This window comes from Leucopleurus acutus (genome assembly GCF_964270905.1).
Source record: "Leucopleurus acutus genome assembly, chromosome: 10".
Classification (NCBI taxonomy): Eukaryota; Metazoa; Chordata; class Mammalia; order Artiodactyla; family Delphinidae; genus Leucopleurus; species Leucopleurus acutus.
The window spans coordinates 9,868,762-9,894,192 of NC_139153.1; the positions used below are offsets into that span (position 1 = coordinate 9,868,762).

The 25,431-nt window shown below is 39.5% G+C and overlaps 1 protein-coding gene across 1 annotated transcript in view; it reads right to left on the bottom strand.

Annotated features, from left to right (window-relative positions):
• Positions 1–25,431, bottom strand: part of GRM7 (glutamate metabotropic receptor 7) — a gene marked incomplete at its 3' end in the record, with an annotated part of 570,397 nt that overhangs the window by 400,699 nt on the left and 144,267 nt on the right. The window contains exons 2-3 of the mRNA XM_082847450.1: positions 11,334–11,475; positions 4,059–4,213 (exon numbers count right to left, since the gene is read on the bottom strand). Coding sequence (XP_082703576.1) covers positions 4,059–4,213; positions 11,334–11,475 — 297 coding nt within the window. The remainder of the gene's footprint in view (positions 1–4,058; positions 4,214–11,333; positions 11,476–25,431) is intronic.

Sequence of the window (25,431 nt, forward strand, 5' to 3'; positions counted from 1 at the left end):
AAAAAATTTCACAATATATACATGGAAACCCAAAAGACCCCGAATAGTCAAAGCAATCTTGACAAAGAAAAATGGAGCTGGGGGAAACAGGCTCCCGGACTTCAGACTATACTACAAAGCTACAGTAATCAAGAGAGTATGGTACTGGCACAAAAACAGAACTACAGATCAATGGAACAGGATAGAAAGCCCAGAGAGAAACCCACGCACATATCGTCACCTTATCTTTGATAAAAGAGGAAAGAATATACGATGGAGAAAAGACAGCCTTGGTGTGGTGCTGGGAAAACTGGACAGTTGCATTTAAAAGAGTGAAATTAGAACACTCCCTAACACCATACACAAAAATAAACTCAAAATGGATTAAAGACCTAAATATAAGCCCAGACACTATAAAACTCTTAGAGGAAAACATAGGCAGAACCGTCTATGAAATAAATCATAGCAAGGTCCTTTTTGACCCACCTCCTAGAGAAATGGAAATAAAAACAAAATAAACAAATGGGACCTAATGTAACTTAAAAGATTTTGCACAGCAGAGGAAAACACAAACAAGATGAAAAGAACCCTCAGTATGGGAGAAAGTATTTGCAAATGAAGCAACTGACAATGGATTAATCTCCAAAATTTATAAGCAGCTCGTGCAGCTCAATATCAAAAAAACAAACAACCCAATCCAAAAATGGGCAGAAGACCTAAATAGACATTTCTCCGAAGGGGATATCCAGATTGCCAACAAACACATGAAAGGATGCTCAACATCACTAATCATTAGAGAAGCGCAAATCAAAACTACCTTGAGGTATCACCTCACTCCAGTCCGAATGGCCATCATCAAAAAACCTACAAACAATAAGTGCTGGAGAGGGTGTGGAGAAAAGGGAACCCTCTTGCACTGTTGGTGGGAATGTAAATTGATACAGCCACTATGGAGAACAGTATGGAGTTTCCTTAAAAAGCTAAAAATAGAACTACCATACAACCTAGCAATCCCACTACTGGGCGTATACCCTGAGAATACCATAATTCAAAAAGAGACATGTACCCCAATGTTCACTGCAGCTCTATTTACAATAGCCAGGACATGGAAGCAAGCTAAGTGTCCATCGACAGATGAATGGATAAAGAAGATGTGGCACTTATATACAATGGAATATTACTCAGCCATAAAAGAAACAAAATTGAGTTATTTGTAGTGAGGTGGATGGACCCTGTCATACAGAGTGAAGTAAGTCACAAAGAGTAAAAGAAATACCATATGCTAACACATATATATGGAATGTAAAAAAAAAAAAAAGGTTCTGAAGAATATGGGGGCAGGACAGGAATAAAGATGCAGACAGAGAAAACGGACTTGAGGACACAGGGAGGGGGAAGGGTAAGCTGGGACGAAGTGAAAGAGTGGCATGGACATATATACACTACCAAATGTAAAACAGATAGCTAGTGGGAAGCAGCTGCATCGCACAGGGAGATCAGCTGGGTACTTTGTGACCACATAGAGGGGTGGGATAGGGAGGGTGGGAGGGAGACGTAACACGGAGGGGATATGGGGATACATGTATATGTACAGCTGATTCACTTTGTTATAAAGCAGAAACTAACACACCATTGCAAATCAATTATACTCCAATAAAGATGTTAAAAACAAAATGTAAAGAAAAAAAGAACTGGAAGGATTTAAGGATGGCTACAATGAAGGATTGGGCTGCAGAATGAATTATTTAAAGTTACCCCAATATGCCCTGCTCCTTCTCTCCTCTGCTCCCACCTCCTGGGTTTGGAGTAGAGGAGTTTCTTCGCATTATGTGATGAGCTTTAGTGCATCACTTCCTGTTTTACCTCCTCTCAGGCATCTTTCCGCAACCACAGCATCACCACCCTAGACACGCTTGCATTTTATCTTACCCCACACCATCTATCCACGTATTCCGCACTGTGCCTGCAGTGTTTCTCATGTTACATAGTCATCAACTATTTTCTGATACATTTACTGAGCTCCATATGCTTTGAGGATGGGATTTTTGTCCTCTTCTTATTTTTCCAACTCAGCACAGAGCAAAGCACACAGTAGATAGTTAAGTTTTTAGTGAAAAGGAGTGGAAAGAGTTAAAATAGCTTTTATTCTTGTAGCTCATCTGCAGATGTATTGGGTTGGGTAGGAAGATAGGCAATCTTCTCCGGACATATATTTGGGAATGAAATTAATTCAAAGCCTCTCAATGAACACATGGGTGACTCACGGGATCTTTATCTCCCTGAGATAACATAGAAAGGAAACAGTGACAGAACCACAACCTGGCTTGTTTAAAAAGGCCCACAGAGAACATGCAGCATTCTGGGGAGAATAATTACTTAGATTGGAGTAGAGACAGAATAGAAAGAAAGGCAAATATTTGATTCTTTGTGAGTGAGAGGATGGAGTTCTTTTTAACGTGCAAAGCATGTTTTATGGAATCTTTGGAGACCTTGCCCATCCGAAAAGGAAGACAAAGCAGGATACCAGCGGAGGAGTTGTTTTTCTTTACAGCGGCTTCTTTTAGCAATAACTATTCAAATTAAAGGAGAACATAAATTGTAATCAGCAACTTTTGTTAGATCAGAAAGATGCCAATAAACGCCCTCTCCTCCTTCTACCTCTCGAAGAATCTTTGCAGCAGCAAGGAAGGCAAAGAAAAAGAAAAGGCACAGCAATTTCAGAAGGTAAGAGAAAGAGAAAAAGAAAGCAAGAACAAAAGAGCCCCAGGAAGGCAAGGCGACGTTGGTGCCTGAGCTGGACCATACAGTGTATGATCTTGGGGGTCAGAAGAGACCTCAAGAGGTAATGGGGGAAAAGAATCCCTATAGCTGCTGGAGAGGGTGTGGAGAAAAGGGAACACTCATGCACTGCTGGTTGGAATGTGAATTGGTACAGCCACTATGGAGAACAGTATGGAGGTTCCTTAAAAAACTACAAATAGAACTACTGTACAACCCAGCAATCCCACCACTGGGCATATACCCTGAGAAAACCATAATTCAAAAAGAGTCATGTACCAAAATGTTCATTGCAGCTCTATTTACAACAGCCAGGACATGGAAGCAATCTAAGTGTCCATCATCGGATGAATGGATAAAGAAGATGTGGCACATATATACAGTAGAATATTACTCAGCCATAAAAAGAAACGAAATTGAGTTATTTGTAGTGAGGTGGATGGACCTAGAGTCTGTCACACAGTGAAGTAAGTCAGAAAGAGAAAAACAAATACCATATGCTAACACATATATATGGAATTTAAGAAAAAAAAATGTCATGAAGAACCTAGGGGTAAGACAGGAAAAAAGACGCAGACCTACTAGAGAATGGACTTGAGGATATGGGGAGGGGGAAGGGTAAGCTGTGACAAGGTGAGAGAGTGGCATGGACATATATACACTACCAAACGTAAGGTAGATAGCTAGTGGGAAGTAGCCGCATAGCACAGGGAGATCAGCTTGGTGCTTTGTGACCGCCTGGAGGGGTGGGATAGGGAGGGTGGGAGGGAGGGAGACGCAAGAGGGAAGAGATATGGGAACATATGTATATGTATAACTGACTCACTTTGTTATAAAGTAAAAACTAACACACCATTGTAAAGCAATTATACTCCAATAAAGATGTAAAAAAAAAAAAAAAAGGAATCCCTATAGTTATCCTGCTACGGAAATAATGGAGAAATCACAAAGGGAAAATACTCTTAGAAAATGCAGCTCGCTTATATACACTTTTATTGTGTTATTATTTCACTTCTTATTAAGGGTAATGATCTCTCAGAAAGCTCTTGCAGCATAATAAAACAAAGGATATATGCTAATTGGGATATTATTATGAAAATAACATGATCTTTTCAAAAGAAGACTATCAACTAAAAGAATAGACCAGATATAGGGCCTCATTTGTATTTCATGGCTGCAAGTTTGAAACTATCCTGCATAAATTATGTAAAAATCCCAACCCACAAAGAGACACACGTTTAGCCACCCTACACAGCACCAACCATTCTCTTATAGTATCATGTTACTGAGAAAACTCATACCTTCCACAGTCGCTCGCTTGGGCTGAATGGTGATGGCTCCTTCTGCAATATCTTCATGCTGGTGCAGTGGGTTTATTTTGGATCCCCAGCTGTCTGATCCCACCCAAAGGAAATGGCCTACTTGGTCAGCTCTTTTGGCTGCTGCAAGGATCTGCCTGTGGAGAGGAACATTAAAAATATATCTTAATGATAAAGAGCAGCTATTGAACACATACATATTAGGAATCAAGCAGAAGAAAAGCAAGTTAATATTTCTCAAAAAGTAAGTGATCAATAGTAAGAAAAAGGATTTACATCCTTAATATATGAAGAGTTTTTGTAAACCAATAAGACAAGTAATCAAAGTAGCTTGAGGTAAATAGGCAGAGTATTAAAAATCAAAAGATAAAAGGAGTAATATAAATAACCAGTAAGCTGGTTATTCACATACATTAAAAAGGCAGAAAATGTGAATTAGAACACAATATTTAACTTTGGCCAAAACGTTCGTTTGGTTTTATTCTGTGTTGTGAGTTTTGGCATGAGGCTGGAGACGTGAGCACTCCCATTCGCTGCTGGTAGTACGTATCTTTTCTGGAAAGCAATGTATCAGTCTAAATGAAGCATCTTGAATTATTTATAAAAATGAACAGAAATTCACATTAAGCTCGAAACATGTACAGCTCATGTTTATAAATGAAAATAGTATACAAATAACAAGGGCAATAAGGGCAAATAAAAAAAGGGAAACTCATTCTTCATGAAATTAATACAATAATATTTTTGGAAGAACAGGGGATGGATAAGAGGTAACTACATTTGTGCAACAGAAACTACTTTGGTGGGTAATAACAGCAGTGGTGGTTGGTTTGCCTCTCAGGACTTGCAGATACCAGGTACCACAGATGTACATGGTTCAATACAATATGACTGGTTGAAAAACTGTATATGAAATTGCAAAAACCAAAGGTCTCCTTCTCTTTCATCTGGGCAGCATATGGAATGGTAATTTTCCAATAAAATCCTAAGGAATAGGTTCTGATACTGTGAACACCCGAACAGTAGAAGGTGGTAGATGTGAGGTGGTGAGTTAAACATGACGGTGGTCGGAGTGAGGGAAGAAGTTAAATTACCATTAAGAAATGAAATGGTAAGACCCTCTAGGAAATCTTCACCTGGCTTACAGAATTCTAGAAACCAAAGGTGTGTTTTCCCAGGCAGAAAACAGCTTCTCTGGAAAAATCTGAACCACCCCAGGAAAAAGATTCTAGATACTGACACAGAGTTATTCTCTCATGGAATGGCCACTGGGATGCCTGACCAGTCCAGCCAGAGCCCTGTCAGTTGACAAATTCTGCCCATGTACATAGAACTCTCTGTGTCTTACTCAAATGGAAACTGCCGGAAATGACGCATCATTGTGGAAAATTCCCAAGGTAAAATAGAAACCAAATAAATTAACAAGGGAAAGGAAATTGGTGTGGAGTGAGGCAGAGAAAATATACCAAAAAAACAAACAAAAAAGAAACAAAAAGAAGCAAGTGCAGTTAAATGAGAATTATCATCTCTATTACCAAGCATGAGATAGAAACAACAATAAGAAATAACCCTTAGTTATTAAAAATATGAAACTAAAATTAAGTTAGAAGAGATAAAGAAGAAAGTGAAGAAACATTTTCAGAAAGCAAAACGACAACAAAAAGGGGTATAACATACACAAGAAAAGATAAGTGTCTTAAAGAATAAACCCAGGAAGACTTACATCCAACTAATAGCATTTCCAGAACAAATGTAAAGAGAAATTAAAGTTTTAAATATCTTTTTAATGAAAAAAAACCTGCAAGGAATTGAAAGTATGAATTTCCAAATTAAAAGAGACTCATCCAGCAATTTAATGGGGGGACATAAAGCATGTCACAGAATTAAGAATTCTGGAAAAAGTGAGAATAAAGCTTTCAAGAGAAAATTGGGACCTCTGGAGAGTAATAAGAAGCAGAATATTACCAACCTCTCAAGAGAAGGGGAAAAAAAAAAAAAAAGGATGACAGATGATGAAGTAATGCCTTCCAAATTTTGAGGAAAAAACATTCATAATCTAGAATTCTAATGTTTAACACACACAGACTCTCTATACAAATAGAACTGGCATCTATAAAGGTAGAAAGACAGACAGATAGACGGAAAGACAGATAGATAGATAGACAGATATCCAAGGGATCTTAAAGATTTTCCTATGCAAACTTAGAATCTCAAATGCCTTGCAAGTTTCAAGTTTTGTAATTCATTAGTCACCATAGATACTTGCTATAAATCATTTACGTGCCAGGTATGATGTGTTTAAAAATAAATATGAGACCACACCTTACATTTCCCACTACTAATTAAGTGTGGAGGCAGGATGAGAATATTTTTAGGCATGAAACACACAGAAAAGTTTTTCTTTAATGTTTCCTTTACTAGAAAATCATTGGAGGGTACACTTCAGCAAAAAAAGAAAATAAATGATGAATAAAAATGAAAGAAAGAGAGAGAGAAAGAAAAAGAAAATCTTAAAATAATAGAGACCAGTCTAGTTTAAAACAGAAAGATAGAGCTTTCAGGAGGGAAGTGTCCGAAAAAGTAATGGAACTCGCAGATTATTTTATATATATGAACATATGGGAAAAGTGATAGACCTAGGACATTAATAATAAAATATTAAAGATAACTATGCAAGTAAAAAAAACTGTCATATTAACTCCAGGAAAAACAAAAAGTTTTTCCCCCAAAATCATATCACAGAAAAAATACTTGATGCTGTAGTATATAATATTTATACAATCATAATAATGTCAACTCTGATTTTTACTAAATGAAAATCTGATAGAACAATGTTGGGAAGATAAAGGAGGTGTAAATGAGCCAAATTCTACCTCACATAAGAGGAACTGATAGATAATATTTTAAAGTAATAGTTCCAAAACTGCAGTATAAGCATATTAGGCAGGTAAAAGCAGTAGAATTCGCTTAAAGAAATATAATAATTGCTCAAGGAGAACAAAACCAGAGAGTATGGTGGGATGGGACAGGAGACCAATGTTTTGCATCAAAAATGTTTTAATCATATTTTGTTTTTTTAAAAAGTTATGTGCCTTTATTATTTTCACAAAAATAAAACACAATCGTTTATACTTTACCCATAGAGATACCATTTCTATTGATACTAATCTATCCAAAGGATACGATTACCGATGCTGTGAAAATCATATGTTCATTACTGGAGGTAACCTAAATGCAGAGCAATGAGGGACTGGTTAAAGAAATGATAGTGCATCCAAAGGATGGATTAGACACCAATTAAAATTATACATAGTTTGATTTCTGCAAGGTATTGTTAAGAAAAAAAAAGTCAAATTAAAAAAACTGAAAAAGATGATTCAGTTCTTACATAATGAAGGTTGGCCCCACATATATGAATATATGCGTACTTCAAAGTGTAGAGTTGTATGACAGCACAGAAGAATAAGGATAATACACAATTTGTTGCTAATAACAGTTCATTGAGAAAGGGCTGATGAGGTTTGAAGAGCATGAAAAGGATGGGGAGAAGCCAACTATAACAAGGTAAGAAAGACAAAACTGATATAAATACAAAAAGTAAATATTCACTTTAATATGTTTACATAAAAGTGTGGGTTAATTTATTAAGAGAAATAAGATTGAACCATTTAAACATATTATGGTATGAGATGTGAACTGCAAAAAGTAGAATATCAAATTCTATGCGATCCTGATTCTGTCGGGGAAAACGTACTTACATTTAGAATAAAATAATTGCAAATGTTAAACCAGAGTCTTATTAGTGGTTATCTCTGAGTGTTGGGATAGCAAGTTTTATAGGGGATTACTCGCGATCCTGATTTGTGATTATTCTCTCTAACCTTTAATTCTTCTAGATAAGCAGGGGGCAGAGTAAACGTAAGGATTCCTTTAACTAAAATGCAACGGCAAAAATGTTTCCATTATTTTCCAGTGGGTTACAATAGCCCTGTGTTACTTTTATAATCAGAAAAAAAAAAGTGTTTCAGGAAAACAATACACTCTTGTCTGACATTCAAATTATCAGTACCCATGACTGATTAAGCACTTAGCTTCAAAATCTCGATATTAAGGTCTTCTCGCTGCTATTCTCTGGCAAAGTATTCGAAATTAATGTTCTAAGAAATCTCAAAACTCCCCATGTACAGTGCAGATCTTCTGAAAAAAGAAATAACATAACATTGTGGGTTAACAGTGGGCTTAAGTTCATGTTTTGGGAGAAACTTATATATGCACTTGACTTTTATTACTGTGCTCAAGAACTATTACTGCTGTCACTTCTATGAGTCACACTACACAAGGGTATTCAACCACAAACTCCCATGCAAAAAATAATGAGCATAGCTATTGAGCAGATTTTATACCTTTTTACATCGCAAACTAAAACCTCACACTACCTGCAAGCCAAGGATATTACAACCAATTAATCACCAGAGCTATTAGTAAACAAATCTTTTATGTGCCATGTACATAAATATAAACAGGGGGCCACACCTTATCAATGTATTACATATTTTAGAATGTGCAAAATATGTATGAAAAAAATTTATGAGATGATTAAGAAAAGTATGAGTTGACAAGATCTGGAGCAAAAAAAAAAAGAAAGAGTAATATTATAACAACAAAGTGCCTTAAATAACTAAATCACAAAGTGTTGAAGAAAATGCCCTAAGAGCGAGAGAATCAGCATTTTGTAAGGAGAGAAATGATACGTCTAAGGGGTGATCAGAAACAGTTTCATGGAGAAGGGCACGTTGGAAATAAACCTCGAAGAACACACACAATCTCAACAGGTAGAGAGGTAGAGGAGAAACACCATGAGTCAAAGCCCTGATGGACGAGTGATTAGGACACACTGGAGGACCAGTCATGCATTGTAGGTGGAGAACTGAGTGAGTGAAGGCAGGGTCTACATGCAAAAATAGGACCACATTTTAAAGCATCGTGAAGTTCAGAGAGAGAGGCCTTTACTTAAATTATTAAACAGACTAGGCATTTGATTCATTCTCATTTGATGACATTCACTGAGGATCTGCCATGTACTGAACACTGTGATAAGGGCTAAGGATATGAAAGGGACTCAAAAGGGGCATCGTCTCTGTCTTAATGATGGCTACAGACTAGTGGAGAATACAGACACTATTTAAATGATCAAAGGATGTAAAATTACATCAGTGACATAAACTATGAAACTGAGTTGTTATGAGAAACTTATCAAAGCTACATTGTTCAGAGAAATCTTCCCTCAAAAGCAACACTATAGACGGCACTAAAATGATGAAGTGGGGAAGCAAAGCACTCCAGGCAGCTGGAAGAGAATGTACAAAGACCCAGGGAGGAGGAAACACAAATGGCCCCTTGCCTGCAGTACACAAAGCACGAGGGAGCATGGGATGAAATAAAGCTAGAAAAGCACAGGTCCAGATCATCATAGAAAGAGCTCAAAAGGATTTTCATTTTACTGATGGGAAGACTGAGGCCTCAAAGAGTTAGGGAAGTAGGGTGTGGGGCGAGGCTTGCCCAAGGTGAGACAGTGGTCATTTAAGTAGCAAAAAAAAAAAATCCATCCTCGGGTATCCTGACTTGAGGTTTAATACTCTTCTCATTTACTCGTCCTGCCACCCATGTCAGAGCTCAAAACCGTGATGGGGTTAAGGTTATGAAAGGAAGTCAAAAGGGGCATCACCTCCATTTTAATGATGTGTACAAACTAGTGGAGAATACACACTCCAATTAAGTGATGGGTGGATTCAGAAGCAGATGGAGGATACACATGGAGGGGGACACACAGGACCGGCAGGCTGGCAGTGATGGAGATGCAATACTCCACGTGGGGGTAACAATGGCCTGGAACCTTCAACTTTACCCTTAATAAAATATATTCACCTTCAAATTAAGCGACATATTATTTTGAACTGTGAGACAAACTAAGATTAAAACAATCCACACAGCTTTCCCATCAGCAGAGGTGTAAACTGGCAACATCTCTTTGGAAAACAATATTCACATTTAAGAAGGAACGCATCTTTGCCCTGGAAACTTATTTTCCAGGAATTTCTGTTTTAAATACTTACAAATATATAAAGTAATACACTCGTAATTATTATATATTTGCAGTATGTTAATATTATATATCACACATTGTAAATATGTGTATATTAACATTTCATATTTGCACACACAGATTTGTGGAAGAGAAAGTTTATCGCAACACAATTTGTAATTGCAAAAGTCTGTAATCAAACTTAAATGTCAATCAGGAAGGGAGCAGCTAGATAAATGACAGGAAATATATAAAATGCAATTCTGCATGGCTGTTGAGAAGACTGAATAGATCTATAGGTACTGACATCCAGAGACTTCCACGAAAAAAGAGTGAGTGAAGGCGAGCAGGGGGGAGATCAATAGTGTTCTACCATTTGTGTAAAAATATACACACTGTCCCTAGAAAAATATACAAGACACTGGTTATTAGCTATAGCATCTGGAAAGGAGAAGTTGTTAGCTACGGGACAGGATGAATGCATCTTTTTTTTTTAATCTAGATTTTTTTAACATTTTTTGATATTTTAAATCAGGTGTAATTACTGTTTGTTCTAAAAATGATAAGGATTGTGGACCAACCGAGGTGGCAGTGGTCAGAAATGGAAACAGGGCCTATTTGTGTTCTAGAAACATTTCAAAGGTTAGCCCTCCATGGCTTGGCCAAGGAATGAGCTAAAAAGGAAAGTCAAAATTAACAATCCGATTGGTGATACCAAGGAGGATCAAGGTAAAGAAAAAGACGACAGGTGGATTGGAGAATGTAGAAATATGACAAGCTTGGTTTTGAACACATGAAGTCCAAAGCAGGAGTAATACGGCCAGAAATATAAGGCAGTTTTACATTAAGAAGAACCACTCTAGATAAAAGTCTGTTACACGTGGATATATTATTTAGTAAAAGAACCTTCAGAAAGTCCAGGGGTTTTCTCTTTTTACAAGTAATTGAATACAATTTTTTAGCTAATGGGGGGAAATATATGACAGAAACATGCCGCTGCTTCCACGGTTCGCTCTAATTACTTCTGTGGGGTAGAAAGCACGAACAGACTTTGCCACCATGTAATTATCGATTTGATTCTGTGCTATCTTTTCCCCTTTGTCTGCCAGGATCCTGATCTTTCTGTCTCCTAAATTGCAACATGCATATTAACGAATTTCACCAGTCAGCCTTACTTGATATCCTCATCGTTGGCAAAAATCACGACAGCCCTGGAGTTAGGTGTGTCCAGGAGCTGTTTGATAATTTTATCGAAGTCAATGGTCCTGTCTTTGCGTTCTTGGGGGATTCTCACGGACTGGGCAATGCAGAGCCCACCTGTGTAAGACAAGAAAGCAGAGTATCAATAAAGTTCTCGCAGAGATACCAAACAAACCAGGGAAAGTAGACGGGGAGGAGGAACTTGCAAATTCTGAGTGCATAGCACGTCCTTGGTGATTTGCTGAATGAGGAAGGCTGGGGATATTATGCTGAGTTCATACCTGGTGCACCTTCCATGGTAAGGCACAGCCTCATTTTCTTAGTAATGCACTTGTATGCACAGGAGTACCAGTGATACTCATTCTGGAGAGGTAGGTTTAGGTAGACAAACTGGATGGGAGGGCTTTAAAATGAATGTAAGACACTACAAGAAAACCACAGTCAACTACAGTATAAAAGTACTTGAACAGGTAAAACTCATGTCAACGTCTATTGCTTTTCTGGTGTTTGCATTCTCATAATTCTTTCCCCTTTATACCCGTTCCAACTTTTCAAGCTCACAGCCAATGGAGTAAATCTAAAAATAAAACAACAAGAACAAGATCAACTATTATAGATCAGAGGAATAAATTTTTATTGACCACATACTATGTGCCCAACCTACAAATGTGTGTTCTATGTATGTTATCTGATCTTAAAAATCCTTATAAGGTGGTTAGCATTGCCCATTTCATGTTAATAGAAAAGGGGATTAAACAGAAAAATAAATGTGTTTACTCCAGACTTCTCAGGACCATTATGGTATTAACTGGCTTATGAATATCAAGACAGGGGAACATGCAGCAGTTTAGCAAGCAACTGATACCCTCTCCACTACTCAACACCTGCTTAGTAGCAGCTCCTGGATCTAGTGGTTTTTGTTTGTTTGTTTGTTTTATGAAACACAACTTAAGAAAGGCTTGCATAGACAAAAGAGGTAGAGAGGATTATTTGTAGGAAAGGCCCCAAAGGTCATCCAATGGGCAGAAGACCTAGGGGCAGAGACAAGAGGAAAACCTTGTTCTTTTTGTAATGTGGAGATACCCATAATTAACAAGCTTATACCCAGAGCATCGACAACTGCGTGGAAGCTACTAGGCTTCCATAAGCATAGAAAAGTATAAACTCTAATCCAAAAGTGAACCTCCATTACATCTTTTTTTGTTTGTCTGTTTGTTTGGTTAGTTTTTGTGGCACGCGGACCTCTCACTGTTGTGGCCTCTCCCGCTGCGGAGCACAGGCTCCAGATGTGCAGGCTCAGCGGCCATGGCTCACGGGCCCAGCCGCTCCACGGCATGTGGGATCTTCCCGGACCGGGGCACTAACCCATGTCCCCTGCATCGGCAGGCGGACTCTCAACCACTGCGCCACCAGGGAAGCCCCCTCCATTACATCTTAATCCCAATCAGTGTCAGCTCTCTCTAAGTGGCTCTCAACCTTCAATGTGCTTGAAATCACCGGTGGTCCTTCTATAAAGTATAGAAGTCCAGCGACACTATCAACCAACTTGACCTAACTGACATTTACAGAGCGATCCCCAGGACAACAGAAGAGTAGACATTCTTTTCAAGTGGGAAATGGAACATTCATTAAGCTAGACCATCTTCTGGGTCATAAAAGAGAAAAAAAACCCTTAAATTCAAAAGAACATTATGCTCTCAGACAATAACAGAATCAAACTGAAAATCAATAACAGAAAGAAAAGAGGAAAATCTCCGAACACTTGGAAATTAAACAACATACATCTAAATTAACTTGGAAATTAAACAACACACATCTACCCACGTGTCAAAGAGGAGGTGTCAAGGGAAATTTAAAAGTATTTCTAACTAAATGAAAATGAAACGGCAACATCTCAAAATATATAGATTACAGCTAAACTGATGTTTATACAGAAATAGATATCATTAAATGCTTATGTTCGGAAAGAAGAAACAGACAAAATCAGCAACCTAAACTACTTTAAGAAATAAGAGAGGGGCTTCCCTGGTGGCGCAGTAGTTGAGAGTCCACCTGCTGATGCAGGTGGGAAGATCCCACATGCCGTGGAGCGGCTGGGCCCGTGAGCCATGGCCGCTGAGCCTGCGCGTCTGGAGCCTGTGCTCCACAACGGGAGAGGCCACAACAGTGAGAGGCCCGCGTACCACAAAAAAAAAAAAAAGAAAAAAAAAAAAAGAAAGAAGAGCTAAACAACTCCTCCCCCCAAAAAGCAGAAAAAGCCACAATGATAAATAAATAAAAACTAAACACCTATTAAAATAGCTTTTAAAAAATACTAACAATACCAAATACTAGAGAAGGTGCAGAGCAATAGGATCTCATTCATTGCTGGTGGAAATGCACAATGGTACAACCAGTTTGGAAAATAGTTTGGCATTTCCAAAATGTTAAATATAGAGTTAACATATCAAGCAGTAGTTCCAATCCTAGCTGTTTATCCAAGTGAATTGAAAAGTTATGTTCACACAAGTGTGCTCGTAGATGTTTATAGAAACTTCATTCATAAACACTAAAACTGGAAACAACTAAGACATGTGTCAACAGGTGAATGGATAAACTAACCGTGGTCTACCCAGGCAATAGGATACTACTCAATAACAAAAGGGAACTATTGATTCTTGGAAGAACGTGAATGAATCTTAAATGCATTTTGCTAAGTGAAAAAGTTAAACCCAAAATATTACATATTATATAATTCATTCATATGACATTCTAGGAAAAAGCAAAACCATAGGGGTGGAAAGTAGATCAGTGGATGCCAGTGGTTATAGGAGAGAGAGAAGGGGTTGACTACAAAGGGACTGCACAAGGGCACTTGGGGGCAGTGGAAATGTTCTGTATGGTACTGTGATGTAGAAACATGACTCCAGGCACTTGCCCAAACCCTAAGAACAACGCGTCACAACAACTGGACTCTACTGTAAGCAAAATCAACCAAGAAGTTAGGGGATCCTAAAATGGAATGCAGACTGTGACAAATGAACTGCATCATAAATGTATCAGAGAATTTCACTGAAGGGGATGAATAGGAAAGGAGCTGTCCTAAGTAACTCTTAAAAATAGTGTATGACTGGAAACTCTAAGAATAAAGACAAGAAGAACAGCACATAAAATGGTACTCTCATTTGTAAATTTTCCACAGGGATACAAGTTAGCAGTGCTGGAACTGCTACCCATACTGGAGTCAAACAAAACAAGAAAGAAATTGTATGTAATGGGAACCAGGTTTCTCAGAGTTAGGTAAAGAATTTAAACGCAAACAAGAGAATGTGGCTAGAATGGAACAAGCGGCGTGAGGCGGAGTCAGACGTAGCGTAAACTCACAGCTTAGAGTGGGACGCTTGCATGCGTGCGTTATCTTATACATACGTACATGCATGTGTGGGCTAGCATACATACATACATAGGTACCCTACCACTATCCACTGAGAGAGTCTAGAAGTAGTGACACTCCAATGCAACATCTAGTGACCAGACTGGTTTTGAAATACCATCTTTCAACAAAAAGAACCAGGTCTCTTTGGAGAAATGGGTGATTCCGAAGTTGGGGCAAAGCACATGCAAGACAAGTCTGGATCAACTTGTCATGTCAGGAAGCAAGAAGTCCACAAAAGAAAAAAAAAAAATGGAAGGGGGGATGTCAGAAGGACGTAGGAGCCAACCTAAAAGAGCTCGCAATGAACAAAGCTAGGATAATATTAGCAACAAAATAAATAATGATGGTACTGAATGACTATCCAAGAATACACACAATACATACTCAGGAATCCATACTATTAACAAATAAGTGACCAAAATAATCAACAAATAGGAAAGATGGACTGAATCCTACTCACAGAACAATCCCAACTAATAAATTTTGAAGGAATGAGTGACATGGAATATTACCCTTAGAACATTAGAGGAAAAACTGCTGCAGGCAAGGCCCACTGAGGAATGCTAAAATGCATGTGGGAAATTATAAAGAGACACTGAACATTTATGTGACTTAAAAGAATCTCACCCCAAATATTTACTAATTATTCTGGTGGTTTAAACATATGCCTACAACTTCTTTGATATTCTTCCTTTGAAGAGGTAGAGACTAATTGTTTTGCCCTTAAGCGTTGTCTGGACTTAGTGCCTAGCTTAAGAATATGGAAAAGGAAAAAGAATAACTAAACAGTGGATAAACTCAGCAGACTCTAACTGGACCACTAAGTTAACATCACTAGTGCTAAGTCACGTTGATTTAATGTGCCCCCTGATATGATGTGATGATAAGGGTGACCCCCATTTGTATTTTACTCTGCCCCAAACCCATAACCTTTTTTTTTTTTTTTTTTTGCGGTATGCGGGCCTCTCCCGTTGCGGAGCACAGGCTCCGGACGCGCAGGCCCAGCGGCCATGGCCCACGGGCCCAGCCGCTCCGCGGCATGTGGGATCTTCCCGGACCGGGGCACGAACCCGCGTCCCCCGCATCGGCAGGCGGACTCCCAACCACTGCGCCACCAGGGAAGCCCCCAAACCCATAACCTTAATCTTCATCTGCTCATGAGAAAACGTCAGAAAAAAATTCAAATTAAGGGACATTCTACAAAATACCTGACTTGTACTTTTCAAAACTGTCAAGATCATGAAATAAAAGACTGAGAAACTGAAAACTGCATTGGATCCTTGGACAGCAAAAAGACATTCATGTAAAAACTGGTGAAATGTGAATAAAGTCTGTAGTTAAGACTATTTTTACATTGTTAATTTCTCAATTTTGATAAATGTACACTAGTTATTTAAAGTATTAACATTTGGGGAAAATCGAAGATGGGTATATAGGAATTCTATCTTTGTAACTCTTCTGTAATCTAAAATTATTTCAAGATAAAATTTAAATACGCGCACACAAACACACACACACACACACACACATCTACCTATCTATCTAATCTACCTATACCTACCTACCTTTCTGGGTCTTATCTGTAACGAATTCTTATTTAGTAAGTAGTGGAGCAGGCCCAGGAATCTGAATTTTTAACAAGAGCTTTAACTCAGTGGTTCTCATGCATTCATTCACCTGGAGGAGTTGTTTCAAAACACGTATTTCTGGTCCGCCCCTCCAGAAATTCTCATTCAGTAGGTTTGGGTGAGGGCTATGAATCTGCATTTCTAACAAATTTCCAGGTGATGCAGATGTAGGTCAGGGGACCATATTTTGAGAGCACTGCTCTAGGTGATACTGCTGCAGGTGGCCAGGAGATCAGATTTCGAGAAATATTCACTTGGGTATCTCCAAATTGGTTGTAGCCAATTTAGGTAAAAGTAGAACTTAGGCATGGATATTCCAGCCAAACATTTTTAGGGCACTCTTAGGATGGTGAGATAGGGAGAAAGAAGGAAGGGATGCATCATTATGCTTTGTTATAAGGTTTCCAGCGATGCAGACAGAGAGCAACAGGAGAAATATCCCTTGGGAATGGCGCCTACAGTCTCAAGGCCATAATCGCTCCAAGGCTGGAAAACATCAGGGAGGATAAAGGGATGAAGCCATCTGCAAACTGTTCTAGGGCTGCTGTGGGGAAGAAATGGCCACTTTACCACCTTCTCAGCAGGAGAAGGGGAATAATTCTGGATGGAAACCCAGCTTCTCATCAGGATTCAATTACAACTGAGTGGTTAAGCAAATGAGAGCGAACTCCATTTGGCGACACAATTAGTGGAGGGGCGGCCTGCGCTTGTGGGTTTCGGGCTCAGCCAGCGCGTGCTGGGGGAACCGATGTGTGGAGTTTTGTGACTGCAGAATCGAGATGCTCACCGTGTCCCAGAACTGCCCGCAGGTGAGCAAAATCGAACAACTCAACGGAAGAAAGAAACTAGCTGTCAACAGGGTAACAAGAATGGTCACGTTCATAAAGCTAAAATGTAAGAAGGAAAGAAGACTGAAAAACAAAGGATGAGAGAGAAACGTGCTGTTTTGGTCTTTTTCTCCTGGAAGGCTTGAGAGGTACCTGCTGGAGAGACAGTCATTTCATTTGCCTCAGACCCAAAGGAGAATGTGGCAGGTAGATAAGTGTACGTATATTGCACACAGGTGACTTTGACCAGGCATTCAATTCAGACCAAGCATGTCATGCCAGAAATGGGCCATTGTGAGACAATAATCCAGGTCTTGTGTGTCTGCCAGCAAGGAATGAAGTGGTCCACACACCTGCACACACACACCTCGTGTTCAGATGTCAGTTAGCTTATTTCTCAATCATGGTGATAACTCAGCACGCCACACTCAGCTCTTCTAACGTGTAACCAATTTTTTCATCTCAAGCTACTGCCCTGTTGAATGCAAGCTTTCTATGGTTCGTGTTCTAGCTTAGGCCCTCAGAGTGGATTCAGCGCGCACACTGTTACATACCTGATGTTATTTAGTCACCTCAGCACCTGAGCCACCTACATTTGAGAAAATATTGGTTCAACACCACGAGCTTAAGAACCTAACTTTTGAGGTGCATTTCTTTTGTGTGGGAAGACTAATTGGAATTCGGCAGCGGCAGCTGGCATCGCAACTGACGACGAGGCCTTGCATTTCTATGGGGCACAAACACGTAGGAAAAGTTGGACGGTATCATCGTACGTGTTGCAAGTCGACGCATGTCACAGGACAACTCCGTTCATAACACGTCAGCTTTGACTGAAAAAGCCCACTGTCAGCAGCCTGAGGACATACAAGCCACTGAGGTGATGGAAAGAATTTCAGCATGTCAGAAATCAATCTGCTTTTCAATTTGGAGCTGAGAACTGGTCAGTTTTCTGTCTGTCTGTGGTAGCGAGCAATCTATAACGGCAAGAGAAACTTCAGGAATCAGGCCACAGAGTGTTTCCATTAAAAATACTCTTCTCTCCCAAATGATTATGGATTCTTTTAGGAAAGCATTTAAAGTTTGCAGCTCAGTTCTGTCAGAGTTTACACATGATACACTCTCTCTGATGATCTGGTCTATGATTTAGATATGCCAATTCACGTTAGATATGCCAATTCACGTTAGATATGCCAATTCACGTTAGCAAATATTTATCGAGACTCTACTATGTGAAAGGCTCTCTAGGAATTTTTTTTTTTTTTTTTTCCTGAAGGAATATATGAGGGCAGTAAAAAGAGTCTTAGAAATGACTGTGTTCCATTCTCCATTACAGACGGGGCAACTGAGGTCTGGAGGGTTTGATAGTGATGATATTAATCACAGGAGAAAGACTGACACTCACTAAGTTCTGTGTATGTGTCAGATTCCATCCTAAATGCTTTATATCATATTCATTAGTTATATAACCCCATGAGGCAGCTTTGCTAACATTCCCACTTGGACAGGTGGAAACAGAGGCACTCCGAAGTAACTCACCCCAAATCACAAATTTAATGACAGCGGAGTAGAAGGATTTTTTTCTTTCAAAATATAGCTCACAAATTACAGGGAGAGGGTGACAGACGTCATAGAAGCAGATAAAGACGTACCTAACACATCTTGTTAGAGGAATCACCAAAAGCGTGAGGGAAGAAGTTTAGTCTCAGATGGGATGTTTCACATCTGTGTAGGGGGTCAGTGGAAGGATACTTAATGGGGGGAAGACAGAAGTCAAACTGGAAAAGTCGTTACGGATACGATTGCCCAGCCCTCCCTTCCTTCTTGGCTAACAGATTCCTGGTTTTGCTCAGGGTGGAGAGATGTCTGGTCCCAAGCAACAGCCTATCACAGATCGAGGGGGCAGTTCTACTCCCGAATCTCCCAGCCTCTTTTTAAGGTAGAAATGACCATGATATCCATGAAACCGGTAGGGGTTGCTGGAGACAGTTCTGGAAAATCTTGCTCGTTTTGGAAAGGAGAGAGGGAAAGAAAGAGGCTGGCATCCCTCTTGCTCCAGCCTTTAGATGCTATGTCTAGAGCTCTTACTGTCCTCTTGACACCATCCAGCCACAAGGCAAATGAGGAAGAAAAACACTCTGAAAATAGGAAACCAGAAAGAAAGAACTAGAGTCCCTGACGTTATGCATCGTTAAGCAGAAGCAATAGTGCCAGCAGCCACTTACCTCTGAACTTCCTGATATGTGAGAAAACAAACCATGCTTTTATTTGACTACTAGCATTCAGTTTTCTGTTATTTGCAATTGAACACAATCCTAACTTATCCTTGCCTTTAAAGAATTTCCAGCCCATTATAAAGGGGAGAGAAAATTCCGGACAGTGTAAACTTTCGAAGAAATGTACAATGCAGAAAAAAGGCCAGGAATCACAACTGCAGTGTTGGGAGATGCTGGGAAAAAGCAACCGATTGGCACCTGCAGGTATCTGTGGGCAAGATAGCTGCGGGAGGAGAGGGAGACAAAGTGGAAGAGGGTAAGTAGCCACATGGACGTGGGAAAAGGTACCCAGGGTCAGAGGAGAGGAGGGCAAAGATTTTGGTGATTGAGGCACATTTGTTGGAAGCCTGAGAATTACAGGCTCAGGGTTTTTGATTTTTCTTAGTCCCTAACTGGCTGCATAATCTTTCACATACGCATATTCCTTTCCAGATTGAGAGGGAAGAGGATAGAAAGCAGGGAGGCCGGAAGCAAGGGCAGATGGACTCTCGAAGGAAATGCTCAGGAGCCAGACTGGAAAGAGCATTTAGGGGAGCTTGCAGAGATGAGCCTGCCTATAGCAACGTGTACTAAAAAGCAGTGGTTAGACCGATGGGGCTGGGGTTGCATTGCACGAGACTTTATGAGACAAAAACCGTAAGAAACTATATGCTTGGATGAAAAACGTTCTCCTCTGTCCCTGCCAGGAGGCACTATGTCTCTCACTAAGAGTAGAACTCATGTGCTGTCTGGACAGGTTACTGAAAGGTTAATCCATCATATCTTTCAGCCAAGAAATGTTAGACTTCACATCTCACTTAAATATGTTCAGCAATTTCAGGGGCATCACTGTGCCTGAGAAGAATTTGCATCTTACTTTGGGAGACATTGAGATTTAAAGCAATCTTGAACAGAGCCATGCGTATTCTAGCTGGCTTGATCTGAGAACCTAAGAAATGAAAGCACACTTAGTCCCACCCTCTGATTTTAAAGATGCTGACAATGGTCTGGAAAGGGAAGGTGACGGCCAACTCAGCATCAGAGCCGAGGCTCTGAAATTAACACGTTTTTTCTTCTTAAATTTCTGATTTCATCCTCTCTCAGCTGGTGATGTTACACCCTGAGTTACCCCCTTTGCCATTTTACATCCACGCATTCATTCATTAAACAGAAAATTCACTTAGCATCTGGCATGTCTCAAGCATTCTTTTAGTTGCTAGGGATAAAGAAATGAACATAAAAGAAAAACAGCCTATTCACTCTCAAGGGGATACACGCTAATAAGACAGCTTTCCCTCTTGATTCTCTTTCAAAACTGTGATGGCCTCTGAAGATGCTCCGAGTTTTGCCTACAACCAAAATCCCAGCACGAAACATCAAGTTATTCTCGGCAGCTGGTGACTTGGCAGGTCGCGAGCGGGTTAATCAAGAACATGCCCTGATTCAAGAAGCCTTTGGAAGGCGAGCTGTTCCTCTCCCTGAACAAGAACTGAGAAACTGCCTGACGTTTTACAGTCACCGGTTTTCCCTGTGGCTTGAGCAGCCTCGGCCGTCAGAAGCGACTGTGTCTCCAAGCGGCGACTCTGTAAGGATGGACCACTGTGCATCCCCGGACAGTGAAAAGGAGGCCAACTCAGGAACTCAAACATGACCGCTTTTGCCAAACCACTGTTTGCATTTAGTCAAGTTACCACTTGGCTGTGTGGGGGTGAAATGGAGCAAGTTGATTTTAGGATTCATTTTATTTTTTTAGATTTTTTGTGTGTGATCTTTTTTAAAAATTTTTTTATTGGAGTATAGTTGACTTACAATGTGGTGCTAGTTTCTGCTATAATCAGTTATACATGTACATATCACCACTCATTTTTACATTCTTGAAAATTAGGGGATAATTGGATAGCATGTCTGTGTGGGAATCCATCCAGAGAATTCAACTTCAGTGGGAGTTTAGGGCAGGCATATATATACATATATATACATATATATGTGTGTGTATATATACATGTAGAGGGAGGAACCTTTTTAATATTTCATTACATTTCTAAGGCAGTGGTTCTAAAGATATGCTCTTACCTTTGTGAATTCCCTAGTAATCTGTGTATGCATTTCTTGCAGTACTATACTAATTTAAAAAATAATCTCCACACTACTAGTTCTCCTGAATAAATTAGTAAGTGATTTATGCCATTCCTCTTTGGTTTCACTAAAGTAATACCTTTCCCCCATAAGGACTCCCTTTATTGGTTCCAAAGACTTTTTAATTCCTCCATTCTTTTTTTTTATTGAAGTATAGTTGATTTATAATGTTGGGTTAAGTTTCAAGTGTACAGCAAAGTGACATATATATATATATTCTTTTTCAGCTTATTTTCCCTTATAGGTTATTACAAAATATTGAGTATAGTTCCCTGTGCTATACAGTAGGTACTTGTTGGGTACCTATTTTATATATAGTAGTGTGTTTATGTTAATCCCAAATTCCTGATTTATCCCTCCGCCTTCTCCTTTGGCAACCTTATCTGAACACCACCAAGTACTAAAGGAGACGGGGAAAGGTGAGGTACTCATTCATTTTATAGATGAGAGGACAGAAGCTTGGAGGTTAAATTGATTTGTCCAACACCAACACATGCCAGGACACAAATTGAAAACAACTGACCCTCAGTCCAGAGCTGTTTCCTCATCAGCTCTGAGGATTCTGATGAGGTTCCCCCCACATCCCACCCTTACTCTTTCCTCCACCACATTTCTCTCAATGAATCAATAAACCAGCATAAATGGAATGCTTAAAACTCCTATGACCTTCTAGGCCATCAAACTTTTCTAAACAGTGAACATTTTTGTTAACTCTTTTATAATAGTATCTTTTCATTTAATGAATCAGTGCCAGAGATTTTGAACTCAACCCCTTCAAAAAACAAACATCTCTCTCTTTGTATATCCTTAGAGGATAAAAATAATTGAGTCTTCATCCTGTCAATGGAAAAGGGATAATTGCACTCAGATCTCAAGGCACATTCAGCACGGTTGATGGAATGTTTAAACACATAGAATTCAACTTTATAAAAAATATAAAGAAAGCATCCCTTTCATACGATTAACACTATCAATTTGAATAACAGTTTACAATACTGGATATCAAAATCAGACTTCTCTCATATGACCTGCTGTCATTGAAACTGTGACCTCTGCTAAAAGAGAAATTACACTGAATTTTTAGAATTGTGCTATTTTCAGCATCTTTTTCTGCAGCTCGTTCCCCACCTCCCCTTAGTGTCTCTGCTAAGATAGATCAGTACTGCAGCAAAATATTGTTCTCTTGAGACTTGAAAGAGTACACATATCAATAAAAGCCATTTTTAAAGAATGTGAGCATTTATCATTGTTAAAGGAACCTTGCTATTTATCAGCGTGTATGTCTCAAATCAAAGAAGTGGAAACAAATGAATTCTGCATTTAATGGCTTTAGAAATATCTCACCCTCACCATTTTTCACACGCTCAGAGGGATTTCTTCCCCTCCCTCGGTGAAGAGTGTAGTGTTTAAGGCTTTACAGTCACATGACACTTCTCTTGTTTTGATTGAAGTATAATTGATTTACAATGTTGTGTTAATTTCAATTGTATGGCGAAGGGATTCCGATTCTTTTCCCTTATAGGTTATTACAAAATATTGAATACAGTTCCCTGTGCTATACAGTAGGTCCTTGTTGGTTATCTATTTTATGGGGATTAACATATAACACTTCCTTAAGCACAAGAGATAAAGCAAGATGCTGGATCACAACACGGTCTTCATCTATGTGACTAAATCGGGTGGCTTTGTATAAATGCTTCCCACGTCCCAGGAGATGACTGAGCGGTTAACAGTAAAGGAGTGAAGAGTTCATTGAGTTGTCCAAGGGTCTTGGACAGAGTAAGACATGTTAAGTGGGTTCCTCCATGCTCCAATTTACTGGTCTGCCCTTGGAGAGATCTCGCTCACACTTCTTCTGTTTCCTTTAGAGCATATTCCCACAAGAACTCGAGCCACACACCAGGCCAGCGAGTTTGGGAAATCAATACTTCCTGAATTCTTACGTCACTTAAGACTTCGAAGAATTTACTGCTGTAAATCGCTCCAGACACGTCAGTGTATCATTTGCAAATGAGATGTGGGCTTATTGACAAGACTGTTCTGAAATAATCTCATTCACCTCCTTCCATATTATCAACCCCGCTGGTTTAGATGGGGTGCAAGCCTTCTATCCAGGAATCGGGAAACAGATCCTTCAACCATCTCCCAAGTTTTACTCAAAGCTGCACCAGATAAAGCTGAAGTCCTGTTCTAAGAAGAGGCTGTTCGTATTAAACCAGGATGACATTTTTTCCTCAGTGTATTTGCAAATATACGTGCCGTTTGTGACCTATTCATTTTTATTGTGATTTGATAATAGAAATGAAAGATTTTTCATCCTTAAACCCAGAGTATATTCAAAAGAGGAACAGGACTTCCCTGGTGGCGCAGTGGTTAGGAATCCGCCTGCCAATGCAAGGGACACGGGTTTGAGCCCTGTTCCGGGAGGATCCCACATGCCACGGAGTAACTAAGCCTGTGCACCACAACTACTGAGCCTGCACTCTAGAGCCCACAAGCCACAAGTACTGAGCCCGCGTGCCACAACTACTAAGCCCACGTGCCACAAATACTGAAGCCCGCGTGCCACAGCTACTGAAGCCTGCATGCCTAGAGCCCGTGCTCCGCAACAAAGAGAAGCCACCTCAATGAGAAGCCTCTGCAGCGCAACGAAGAGTAGCCCCCGCTCGCCGCAACTAGAGAAAGCCCGCGTGCAGCAACGAAGACCCAATGCAGCCAGAAATAAATACATAAATTTATATAAAAAAAGGAATAAATAAAATCACACCTTTAATGACCTCAATATAAGCGAGAAGAAAGGAAGAGACATGAATGCAGATATCCTCAAATCCTAGGCAGAGACATGAATGATTAAATAAACCATGGGCAGGTTTGAATGCTTTATGTTTTGGTTAACAAAAGGGAGAAAAAAAGAATAAGAGAGGATAGGGCATCATAGTCACCTGTCATTGCATATGCAAAGGGTTACTGAAACTGAATAAATGAAATAAAAATTAATGAGAAGTCGATGTTGCATAAAAATAAAACCCATGCTTTCGAAGCAACTGAGCCTGCAATTGGATTGCTTCTGGTAAACAGAGGTGCAGGTTAGCGCCCCAGCAACACCCACAAGGGAAGATAATGAATTTTTCTACCCAGAGTATAATAGGCAGCAATCACACAAGCCTCAAGTTTAACGATTGTCCCAACAATGCCAAATTACATCTTGAAATGTGATTACACAAGATAAGTCTAATCAACCAGATGTTAAACGTTTAACGCAAAATATTAAGAAAATGCACGTAATCTTGTAAAAATGAATATGGGCTTTAATTTAGGTTGAACCGAGCAACCACCTTTGTGATGATGTGAGCTCCGAGCGTTAAGCTAGCTCTGGAAAATTTCCCTCCCTAGAGCGGAAGGTACACGGTTTGTGTCATTCAAATACCTTAATTAGAGACTAGGATCAGATCTGGATTGCTACCTTTTGACAGTGTTGTGAATTAAAAGAATCAAATGAATGCACACCATCATCCACATCTAAAGAGAGTTTCTACTAGGTTGGCCAAAAAATTCGTTTGGGTTGTCCGTACCATGTCATGGAAACCCCGAACGAACTTTTTGGCCAAAGCCACATATTCATATATGGCGTGAATTCAACCCACGTTACCTGCTAATGACATTGCACAGACTTAAGCTCCAAATGCTGTATACACACTAAAATCACTGATGGGCTTCAGGAATTACTCTAAGATAAATGGGAAGAAGAAAATTCCATAAGGAAAGATGGTAAATAGAAGGTGACAAGGCATTAAAAAAAAAAAAAAATCAAGAAT